The sequence below is a fragment of the Saccopteryx leptura genome, chromosome X (assembly GCF_036850995.1).
Source record: "Saccopteryx leptura isolate mSacLep1 chromosome X, mSacLep1_pri_phased_curated, whole genome shotgun sequence".
Taxonomy (NCBI): domain Eukaryota; kingdom Metazoa; phylum Chordata; class Mammalia; order Chiroptera; family Emballonuridae; genus Saccopteryx; species Saccopteryx leptura.
In genome coordinates this window covers 117,175,705-117,188,098 of record NC_089516.1, presented here as the reverse complement: position 1 = coordinate 117,188,098, position 12,394 = coordinate 117,175,705, and the positions used below count along the sequence as shown (strand labels likewise).

The following is a 12,394-nucleotide window of genomic DNA, read 5'->3' as shown; positions in this document are numbered from 1 at the left end:
AAGAATCTATCTTCTCCCAGTTTCTTCCCACTGGTTAAAAAGACACCTGTAATTAGATTGGATGTCTGCTGCCACTCAATTCTTCAGTCTTTCCTGAGCTCCACGATCATTATGCACTGGGTAGTTTCTCACAGGCAGTGTTTTCAGATCATTTGTCATTTCAGTTGCAGCAATTATATTTACTTGACAATTAACCTCTGGATGTGGAGAACTGTTTCCAAATATTATGCCTTATACATACATTTGTATGTATAATATGGTTCCTACTTTCACTGAGATATACACCAAGAACTTGTGTTTAGTATTATTCTTTCAAAATACATCTTCTTGATGATTACAGAGATTGCATATTTTAAGATAAATCAGTTCTTTAAAATTCTGTGAAATAAAAATGTATATATGGATCACCTATTGCAGAGCCAAGCTATTTGTTATAGTATATCTTTATATCAAATGTATCCCCTCATGTTTCCTGCAAGTTGACTGTTAAAAATTATTCCAAAGAACAATCCAGTGTACTAATTGGGTCTTGTCATCTGTCTGAAATGGATGAAGAATTTCTTTTAACTTGGCCTCCAAGCTAAGCCAGTAGTGTGTCAGCAAATGGTTTGACTGGGAGGAGAAGTAAATTTCCATTGATCACACTGGCACCTCTCCCAGTTTGTGTTCATATCCTCTCAGTCAAGTCCTAAGAGAAATATGTATTATGTCCCTTGTTGTTCATAAGTTTGAAAAATGGTTTCTTCTTTGAAATCAGTGTAAAGCACCACCAACTGGCTTCCAGGGGGAATTTTTATTTCAAATTTATTTATAAGCTTCAAAAGAAGTTCTGAGCAAGGTAGCAGGAGGATATGAGTAGTGTGTTTAAAAATATGTTTAATTTATTACACAACAGACTTGGCTTTGGGGACAGAGGAAAGAGGAACTTAGGAGAGAAAATGTACAGTAGGCTCTAATTGGTGCGGTTTCTTTGTTGACTGTTATCAAGACACCTAGTCCTTAGCAGGAAGTTGGTCTTCATGTAAATAATGCATGTTGTTCTAGGATCATTTGATTCTGTTTTCAAAATGAGCATGTATGGCAGAATAAACTGGAAGGGAGGCAGCAGTAATTGGTCAAGGTTTCCAGGAACATAAACAAAATATTTCCAAAGCCACCTTTTGCAGAAGAATTGGTGTTAAATCAATGTTGCTAGATGGTATGCACTGGTTCTATGTAATGGAAGGTTAAACAGATTCTTGAAACAACAAAAACACCCTTCAAAATGATCTATTTTTTCCAGGGCAATACAAAAAGGGTTTGCCCATTTTTGTTTTGATTGCTTCAGCTTTAAACAGGAATGGTAATTTCAGTACACGGGCACTTTAGTACCTTGTATGAAAGCAAGACATCAATTGTTGAGATGTAATCAGAAAGTACATTGCCTTATGTTTTATTTCCGTTAATCATTCTTCTTCATGGATGGAGTGCTAGGCTTTCTAATAGAAAAGGGGAGGTTTAGAATTGCAGGCTTAGAGAATAGTTTAAAATAGCCATGTTTAGTTTCTAAATTGCCAGGAGCCAGGTAATAACATGTCATTTTGAAGGTAATTGTTAACTATACCGTTACATTGATATTAAAAAAAAATAGAGATCTACCTGTGAAAATAGGTGTTAATAGCAAATCTGATATTTCCAAGCCAATAATGGGAAATATTTTTGAATGATATACCCTATAGTGCATTGCTGAAATAGTTGGTTTCCTCATTTATTAGAGTACATATCATAGCCTCACTGGTAGGATATTCAGTTAGTGATCATCAGGAGATTTCTTTTCACTAATGTTGTACAACTGTCACTCCAGTTCTCATTCATTTCCACCCAATTCATTTAAATTACAGTATCGATCACACTGCAATTAAGTGTTTTGGGGAAATGGGATTCAGTCTTATTAATCTTACTTAATTAACTATTCTAAATCTTAAGAATTTTTTACTGCCTAATAAATTTATTAATAAAATTAATAAAGTGGTGATCTTCAAAATATCTCATAAGTTCTGCAATAAAAGGCCAATTTGTTGGAGCATAAACTCATAACTATTTCTGCAGATCATGTGTTGAAAAAAGTAGCCAGAAATCACCTTGGGAGAGAAAGTAAAAGTACTTTGCTATGAAATTCAAAGGCTAGATGATGTATGGGATTTCTGTTTTTTGAAAGGCCTTTTCTAAGTACATATTTGGTGCCATTGTGTTGTGTGTGTTTTACCCTCTTTATTTTTGCCAACAATGTTCCTACTTCAGAGTGATCAGTAGTTTCTACTGTAGGATGATGGGAGCAAATATTGGAAGAAAATTGAAGAGGACATTTTAGGAAATGTTTAGGGAGGGTAAAAGGCAGTCTGAGATAGATAGCATGGGTCATGGGAGAAAAAAATAAGCCTGTACAAGATAACTGCAGTCATTCTTTTGCTGTCAGTTATTTCGGTCTGACACATTGGTATGCTTCTCACAGTGTGGATGCTTTACCTGCCCTGGCTCATTCGGAGTGGACTTGAGCTATTTATTTAGCACAGCAGTACCTGTTGCTTCGATTATCTACCCAGGCTTAGCAGGTTTGCAAAATCACTGGGATTTGGACCAGGAAAGTGCAAGAGACGCAAAGCCTCTTTTCAACATTTACTAAGCACTGATAATGATGTGGCCACAATGATTGTCACTAAAATTCAAAAAGGAGTAAGACAGAGTGTCTGCCTTCAAGGAGCTCATGTTGTAATGGGGAAGATAGAGGAGTAATGAAAAGTGCATCCTATCGAGCGGCAACTGTAATAATAGAGCTATGCAAAACAGTGTGTGCACACGAGGGGTAACTAATTCTGCCAGGACAGAACATTGGGGGAGAACTGAGCTGAGCTCCAAAGGACAGGTTAGAGTTTCTCAAGAAGACAAGATGAGGACATTCAGAATAAAAGGAAAAGAATGGCATGTACCCAAGCAAGAGGAATAGAACTATGTGAAAGTAATTGTAAATAGTCCATTATAGCTAAAATTCAGTGTACAAGTGAGAGAGTGACAAGAGGAAAGACCGGAGAAGTCGGCAAAGACCATACCATGGAAAATCATGTATACCTTAATAATAGGGAATGTGCCCTTTATCCCATATAGGATACAGAACTATTGAAAGGTTTTAAACCACACAATGAAATAATTTTATGTCAGGTGTGTGGATGATGGTTTGGAAATAGGTGTGCACGGAGACCAAGAGACCAAGAAGTTAAGAAAAACTGAACTCAAGCACAGTAGTATGAATGAAGATGAAAAAACCGGTTCAATTCATTTTAAGAGGTAGACCCAATTGGATGTTAATAATTCTGTTTAGAAAATGAGGACAAGAAGAGCCATGGTGATGCTCACATTTCCAACTTAGGTAAATACATGCAGTGACACCACTTATGAGATGACCGAATAACAACACAGGAGGAAGAGCAGAGTTTGGTAAAAGGTTCAAAAAATGATTAGTTTGTTTTGAACTTGTTGAGTTTGAAGTACTTGTGGGGATCCAAGTAAAAAGATCTCGCAGGTAACTGCACATCAGGTGAGAACTGGGGACAGGGGAATATAGAGATGGGAGTTAAAGCCATGAGAATGGATGAAATTTCCCAGCGATAGTGATTGCACAAGATTTTCCAGAATTTTCATAAGTCAATGTCTCTATTTCCTGCACTGATGATAGTGAGCTATGGTCCAAAAGAGTGGATAATTCAAGTCTCTTTCTTATATCATTGAAGTGCATTCTAGAGTTTTGATTTCTTTTCACAAAAGTAGATTACCTTCCTGATTGTGTTTTGCTAAGATTAATATTAAAATCAACTGCTATTCCTTTTCCAGGAACCAGTTGCATAGTGAGGGTAATTTGAAGTCAGACATCTGTGTGCCAAGCATCAAGAGAAAGTCAGATAGAGATGAAAACTAAGCCACAGAGGATTCACAGAGCTCATAGTGAATAGGACATCATTAGAAGTTAGTCATCAAATTCTTTCTTGGACATTTAGAATCAGCAGTAAAAAGAGTGGGTGTAGTAACCCATTTTATATATGGACAAACTGAGGCAAACTGGTGGCTCTACAGTTCAACAAAACCAAGGGTGGTGTGTTGCACTCTCCAGGATTTTTGCCAAAGCTCCTTCTTGCTTTAAACAATGAGAGAAAAACTCAAGTGTCACTGAGAACATTATGTGGTAATTGTTTTTGTTTTCTTCTCTTTCTTTTTCTTGGATCTAGGAATCATACATAAAGGAAATGGAGAGAATATTTTTATTTCCCAGCAGCCCCCAATCATATCAACCATAATGGGTAATGGACACCAACGGAGTGTAGCCTGCACCAACTGCAATGGCCCGGCCCACAACAACAAACTCTTTGCTCCTGTTGCCTTAGCTTCTGGCCCTGATGGCAGTGTGTATGTTGGTGACTTCAATTTTGTTAGGCGAATCTTTCCCTCAGGAAACTCTGTTAATATTTTGGAATTAAGGTAAGTCTCCTTCTAATCTCTGTGCTTAGTGGATAAGGAAAAAGCAAGAAAGAGATAACATGAAGAGACAAGGCATTGCAGAAGGAGCAGGGCATACAGTTGCCCATATTGTGGCGCTGAAATAAGGTGCAAGAATTAGGGACAGAGGATGTAGGTCAGCATGCCTACTCCCCCAACTTAAAGGAAACTTTGAGCATTGCTTTGGAGAACCAGATAGCGTTGACATACCCGCATGTGTGGCTTTCCCTGTGTGCATTACCATCACTGACATGGATCTCAATACTTCCAAGTGCTCAGGTAAGCGACTCAGTCCCTTCTGGCCACTACAAAGACTGATAAAAAATATCTGTTCCATTCTAGCACATACAAGTATTACCAGATCCAAGAGGCTAAATTATCGAAGTTCTTCAGGTATAATCTTTTGAAGTGGTCACTTCACATAAAATAAAATGGAAATCTGTGTTTGCACGGCATGATAAAGAAGGAAAAATAAGGTTTTTACTCTTAAAAGCTCTATTCCATGGTGAAAAAAATGATTAAAGCATTCATCTTTAGAGTTTCTTAATCTGTTCTAGGAATTTTCTTGAAAGTAAAAAGTATTTTGACACACCTTGAAAGGAATTCATATCTTTTGGTATTTGATATTCTGAAGTTACACAAAGATTACAACTATGTAACCAGTGGTTTTCAACCTTTTTACTCTTGGGCACTAGTAAAAATAGGAAAGTTATTTTGGGGACCTCTAAGGCAGAGATCACCCTGAGCATAACCGAATTCAGCTAAGGTCATTGAGTCTATAATCTTCATACAACATCAGGATGATTAACTCTTTTGAGGCCCTGCATGGAATTTCTGTCAGACCAGCATGGGTCCACAGACCGGTGGTTGAAAACTACTGACATGATTAAATCAGCGTTATTTGTCCCTTTTTGTGGTTATAAGATGCAAATTTATGCCCTCTGGGGTCTTAGGAAAAGAGAGCATCCACCTCCATGCCAGCAGGGATACACAAACCTGTTTTCTTCCATGGGTAAATTGGTAACTCCTTTCTATTGGTTGTGGTAGCTTAATCTTTGACACACACTTATAGAACATTAGGCTGAAAGTTTCTCTGTGTTCCAGAAGATTTTGATGCTATAATATATTTTGAGCCTATAAGCTAGTGCTTGAAATAACTGTTGCCTCAGGCACCACCTCATTGACCCCCAAAAATAGTGACTGGGACAGCAGAGACACTGATGGAATAACCTGTATATGTACAGAGCACCATCAAGGTCAGTAAAGACATATGAAAAGTCTTGGGTCATTTTCAGTTAACACTTATGTTCACACATGCATGGAAATTTGAATATATTTGCACATCCCTCAAAATTTTCCAGATTATTGTGCTTGCTTTGGAATCTACCTCCCTTTTCTCAGACGAAGTTAGTCCTTTACACCCTAGCTAGGGAAATCTTCTAATCCCATGCCCCCATCTATTTTTCACATTAATTCACTCCAGTTTTAATACATTCCTTAATTATAATTGCAAACGCTGTCATAGAGAAGAAAGCTGTTAAATCCCTTGGCTAATAAAAAAAGAGACTGTAAAATTAAGGTTCTATAAAGATAAAGCACATCTAAAGATACCATCCTGCCTTAATCAAATGTTCCCATACCTCAGGATGTCACTCTTCACAGGGACTTGTCAATTCCAGCAGTATATCTCTCTGGGCAACTACTTACTGGAAAGTCAATGAGGAAGGCCAGGTTGGTTGTATGCCTGGATTTGAAAATGATTTATACAACATTCTAGACTGTTTTCAAAATCCTAGGGATGTTCTGTTTACATGACACAAAATATAGATGGAAAAATTAACAATTCATTCTCTATCTGAATATTTCCGGTCATACATATATGGGCGGTCAGGTAGACAGAGACCTTGTTTTGCTGAGCCTCTATAGAAAACCCTATAAAGCTAAGGCTATATAGCCAATTACTCAAAGGAAAAAAACCCATAAGATTATGTATAGAAACAAAGAAAATATTACTATAAAGAACACTCAGCTAAGTTTAGTCCTTTTTATTGTAATTTAAATGCAAATTTACCTGAGGTGGAGCTATTGTCATTCATTGATGAGATTCTCCCTTGGTCAAGGATTCTTAACAGTTTACAATTTGCATTTTAGTCCAAAGCACCTTATGACCTTCAACACAAAGTCATTTGAAGAATAAAACAGAATAACTTGAACCCTAATTGCCAAGCAATTTTCTTAGTATAAACAAAAATTAGTTTCTGACAGTGCAGTATCGTCCAATCCCTTTATTCAGTCTCACACCACAGCACTGTTCTCTCTCATTATCACAGCTCTTCAAAACACGGTGCGTACACACACCTTGAGCACACACACCCAGGTGCTCTCACTTAGCCTGAGTCTCCCTCACTGACTCTTCTGAGCTAACATCCTCTAGAGCAGTTCTTCACTTTTTGTTTTTAATTTCCATGATCCCTTTGAGAATCTACAGGGGTAGGCAAAGGTAGGTTTACAGTTGTGAGTATATGAAACACAGAGCTTGTTCTTGTATTATGATTTATAGTTGTATTATACATTGTCCCATAAGAACAACTATAAACTTTTTCTTACCCCTCTATTGAAGGCTATGGGCCCCTTCCCCAGAAAAAAAGATAGATTCACCCAAAATTACAAATGTAATTTCCAGAGGTCACATATTTTCTCTCTTTTGTTGCATCTTCCCTCCCCCATCCAGCAACTTTTATAGACTCGTGTGTAAGATTCTATGCATTAGGTTCAAGGAGAAAAAACACTCTGTAATTGGCCATCAGAGAAATGAAATGACTGAATATGAATGATCATTTTGACCTAATTGACAGGTAACTCCCTAACTGTTTGACAATAGTCAAAACCGTCAAACCGGTTTATATCAGCAAACATTATCTGTCATGTTTACTCAGGAACTAATATAGTTCTTATTAGATTCAGTTTTTTTAAGTATTATCCTAATCAGTAGCCAATACTGTGCACATCGCATTTTTCCTGTTGAATTGATACATTTGCTTTAGAACTATTGCAGATTTAAACTTCTTAAAACTAGTTGATGAAATAAGATTTTTCTATCTTAAAAACCATAATTTTTATTGAGTTTTACTGTATGTAGGTAGACATTTCATTTTATGTTAGATATTTGTTCAAATCAGTTCATATAATTGCCCCTCACACGCATATAATTTATTTTACTTGGTTGAGTCATCTGTTTCCTTGGAAACACAGACTAATGTTTTCATTATGTTATTTGTTGCATTTAAAACATTAAATAGAAGAGCAATATTGTCAATAGCTTATCACAGAAAGGGATGGAGAATGTGCTATGTCTTTACTCTTTGCCAGGTTATTCATCATATAACTTAACTACTCTGATCTCCACTTCCCTATCTATAAAATTGACTTCAAGTTAATATTTGAGCATCCTCTTACATGTCTTATACAATTTCACTTGTTTTAAGGATCCACAGATGTGTAATACTCAGCCCAAAATTTGATGACATTTTGAAAGGACGTAAAGCTTGCTCCTACTAGATCAGGCATCAGGAACCTATGGCTCGCGAGCCAGATGTGGCTCTTTTAATGGTTGCATCTGGCTCGCAGACAAATCTTTAATAAAAAAAAGTAATAACGTTAAAAATATAAAACATTCTCATGTATTACAATCCATTCATTTCCTACCACTCATGTTCATGGTTGCGGGTGGCCAGAGCCAATCACAGCTGTCCTCCGGGACAACACTAAACTTTTATTGGATAATGCATAAAGTACATGGGTTGTTGTATGACTCTCACAGAATTACATTTTAAAATATGTGGCGTTCATGGCTCTCTCAGCCAAAAAGGTTCCCGACCTCTGTACTAGATGTTCCCTTAGATTTCTTTCTCTTCTATCCTGTGTCCCATATTGGGCCACACTGAACAATTTCAGATGCTCCTTGACATTTCCAAGATTGGTAGACTGTAGTTTTGTTTTTTTTCCAACACAGTGCTAGTGATCTAAACTGTACCAAATTGAGTTTCTTTCATATGACCTCAAAAATAATTTCCTTTCATTGGTTGCCAGTCATTTACTTCATCTAGCTGGTCCATCACTGGCTGAATAAGGAAGATATAGGAAAGTCAGTTATGACATTATTATTAGCAATATTCCAGGATGTAAACATCTTAGTGCTTCCTTCCACTGGGAATTTGAGGTAAGGTAATGAAAAAGGAGAACTTATAATATCATGCAATTAAACTTAAGAGAGAGTCAAAAAAACATTCTCTAAAATATTTTTTTAAAAGATAGAGTCATTTCTAGTTTAAGTGTGGGTATCTCTAGCGATTTGCTTCCATGTTAAAGTTTTATGCCCACAAATATATTTCTGTAACACAAAAAGGACATCACAGATTTATAAGCTTAGCATTAGAAGAGTTCATAGATATATCTGGTATGACACAGTGCCTGCCACTTTTCTGACAGTTGATCATCTCTACTTTGTTTGATCTCCTTCAATACCAGGAAACTTAACTACCTCTCTAGATGGCAAACAGCATCTTCGGAGTGCTCTGTTGAAAATTCTTTCTTATATTGAACCAAAATCTGCCTTCATGAAACCTACTCAGTAGTGACAAATGTTAGCATCTGAGGCAATCCAAAGCCACTTTCTTCCCTTTTCCCCTGATAAACTGTCATAGGTGTGAAGACAGAGGAATATCTGTTCTTTGACATCAAATATCTGTGGCTAAGTATTAAGGAAAGAAGTTGAGAATAACATGATGAACAAGTCAAGTATTACAAGTACCACAGAGCAAGTCAAGCAAACTCTCATGATGCCAGGTCACTAGACAGCAACTTCAAAGTTGGCATAGTCTCTCTTTCTTCATCCCACACATTATATCTATCTATTTATCTATACATATATATATATATACATCTATATATCTATCTATACATATATATCTATAGATAGATATAGGTATAGATATAGATATAGATAAAATAGGTTGAACATCATGCTACATGAAAGAAGCCAAACACAAAAGGATACCTATGCTATGATTACATTTACATGAACTATCCAAATAATCAAATCCATAGAGACAGAAAACAGATTAGTGGCTGCCTTGAGCTGAAGGTGGTGGTGAGTGGGGAATGACTGTTAATGGTACAGGGTTTCTTTGGGAGATGATGAAAATGTTGTGGAATTGGATGATGGCAGTGGTTGCACAACTCTATGAATATACAGTACTAGAAACTACTGAATTGTAGATTTTAGAAGGGCAAATTTTATGTATGTGAATTATATCTTGATCAAATGTATTAAAAAATGATAGATGGCCACTTTAATCATGTAAATCCTAAACAAAATCAAAGATCAAGTTCAAGATCCTACCATGAGGAGAATGTGTTGCTCTAAAAAGATTTGGAGTTCCACTCCTTTCTCCTCTTAACTCATGGCAAGCTTCAAGTCAGTCAATCACCGAGTGGCAATAGCACAGATAGGCCGAGCCCACGTGAGGGGCTCACACACCAGCACCTCAACAGAAGGCAATGGCCAACTAGACAGCAGAGTGACTCTGGTGGTGACCTTATCCTAAATCCTTAACTAAAAGTCGTTCTAAGACAGTACAAGGTCACATACTGGAAATAAATTCTGTCATTTTCACTTCCTCCCTCTGAGATGTTAATGAGAGAAGCTGCTCTGCATAATATGGGACATCTTTCCAAATTCGGAGTGACAGTATTGGCAGGATCATAAGCAGCTGCTGGAAAGTCAAACCATCCCTCTCCCCTCTCTGTGCCGTCACCTAAGAATTTCAAAACCCTGTGTAGCCACAGAAATGGTTCTGTGCCATGAGACCAGTGTGGATAAAATCATGTTTAATGAGGTCATTCTAGTACTTTCACAATTCAACTTCCTTCAGGAGAATCGACCATGTAACAGTGATTAGAGCCAGCCTCCGGCACACTAACCCTGTAATTTCAAGGCCACAAAAACAAGCAAGTGTCCAGAGACAAAGAAACTCAAAAAGGTTCAACTGCCTGAGGCCTGGTTTCTAATCAGAGCTCCCCCTCACACCTTTTGGCTTTTTGTGTCAGCCCACAGGTTACCTGCCCTTTCGAGGCAGGTAGGGAAAACAGAAAAGTCAGTGCAGCCTGACCTGTGGCCCATCTAGTAACATCCTGGGAATATTCTCTTTAAAGAACGTTGGGTCAGTAGTAGCAGACAGCTTCAAATGAAATCATTTTGTGTCCTTTCTTCTTTCCCTGACATTCTGAAGAATAAGAACATTTTCTAGTTAAAATAAAAAGATTTGTTATCTTTATGTTTTTCAAAATGACATAAGGGCTAGGTTTAAAAGGATTTTAAAATTAAAATGACTATATTCACAGATGATTATAGCTTTTTAATTCTGAGCAGATTTGACCCAAAGTCAGGCTTGTCACAGACTACACTCCCTTTGTGAGAAGCCTCATACCAGGTCCCAGAGTGAAATACCTTAGGCAATACCTTGTGCCACATGGCTCACAGTGCAGGAGCCCCCAATGTGTTCTGCTTCTTTTGACCTGACAGTTCTGTTTAACCTGCTCCAGTTGCCTCCTGGGAGCATGAATACTTGGAACACATGCTGCCCTAGCAGTTGGTGTGAGTGATGTTTTATTGAAGCTATTCTGATGCCAGGGACATCCTGTCATGGTCTGAAAGAAAACCTTTATACTTTAAATTTGTTACTTTTTTAATATTTTTGAGTGATATACTAATGTATACAAGAGATGTCCTTGTCATTTAGATTATATAAATGTCTTAGGGACAAGTTTGGGATGCCTGATGGCACGTAAGACTTGATAATGAAATGGCGATTTAAAATTTTGATAAGGGGACTTTCCAAACAGGGTCCAGAATGGTCAGACCCTTTGCAGTGACTACTTCCTCAAACCTTAACCCAGTGGTCTTTAAACCTTATTCTGTGTCAGCATCACCAGCTGAGTTTGTTAAACATACAATTCCTAGCTTTTACTGCCACCTCAAAATCTGATTCAGTATGATGGGAAGAGCTCCAGGACCCCACACATGTGGCAACAACCCAAGTGATTCTGATAAAAAATAGTCCAGAATGAGCTTTTTCTAATGTTTATTTTTTTGATTGTAGAGAGAGAGGTAGGGAGAGAGAGAGAGAGAGAGAGACAGGAACTTCGATCTATTCCTGTATGTGCCCTGACTGGGATCAAACCAGCAACCTCTGCGCTTCGGGACTATGCTCTAATGAACAGAGAGCTATCCAGTCAGGACCAGAGAGGACTCTTTGAAAACAAACAAAGAAACAAAAACAACAACAAAAAAACCACTTTAGACCTTTGTCCACCCACCAAACAGGATGTTCAATCACCTTAATACCATTTTAGGAGGAGAAACCAGGAGGGACTAGGTCAATTTTGGCTTGCATAACTGACTAAATGACACCTGTGGAGTCTTTCTGATAGCCATAAGCTGAGTTAGGAATAGGCGTGCCTGGTGAGATATGGCTTGTTGAATGAAACTGATGCCTCTCTATTTGCTTTTACTTGCTACTCGCGGATACCTTGTGCACCCTAGAAACAGAGATACCAGACATAGGTAAGCAAATCACATGGGCAGCTGCCTAATACCCCTTCTTGTCTAACAGGTCACTTCTTAATAATGTGCTAATGGAAATATTTTACTTCTTGAATAAGGTTAGAGGAATAAGGTGAAAGTGAATTTGGAAGTTATGACTCAGGTAAGTGTCTTCCAAAAGAACAGAATTCCACTAAGTGGGAATTTGCTGAAGGATCAGAATATACTGAAAAGGAGACAAAATAAGTGAAATCTGGCAGTTCAGTA

At 37.6% G+C, this 12,394-nt stretch overlaps 1 protein-coding gene across 4 annotated transcripts in view; it reads left to right on the top strand.

Moving 5' to 3' along the window:
- Window positions 1-12,394, top strand: part of TENM1 (teneurin transmembrane protein 1) — a 774,232-nt gene that overhangs the window by 625,681 nt on the left and 136,157 nt on the right. For 2 of the 4 annotated variants that reach the window (XM_066357037.1, XM_066357036.1), the window contains exons 20-21: window positions 4,257-4,506; window positions 12,128-12,148. In XM_066357037.1, coding sequence (XP_066213134.1) covers window positions 4,257-4,506; window positions 12,128-12,148 — 271 coding nt within the window. The remainder of the gene's footprint in view (window positions 1-4,256; window positions 4,507-12,127; window positions 12,149-12,394) is intronic. The other 2 variants (XM_066357038.1, XM_066357039.1) reach the window with 1 other exon arrangement.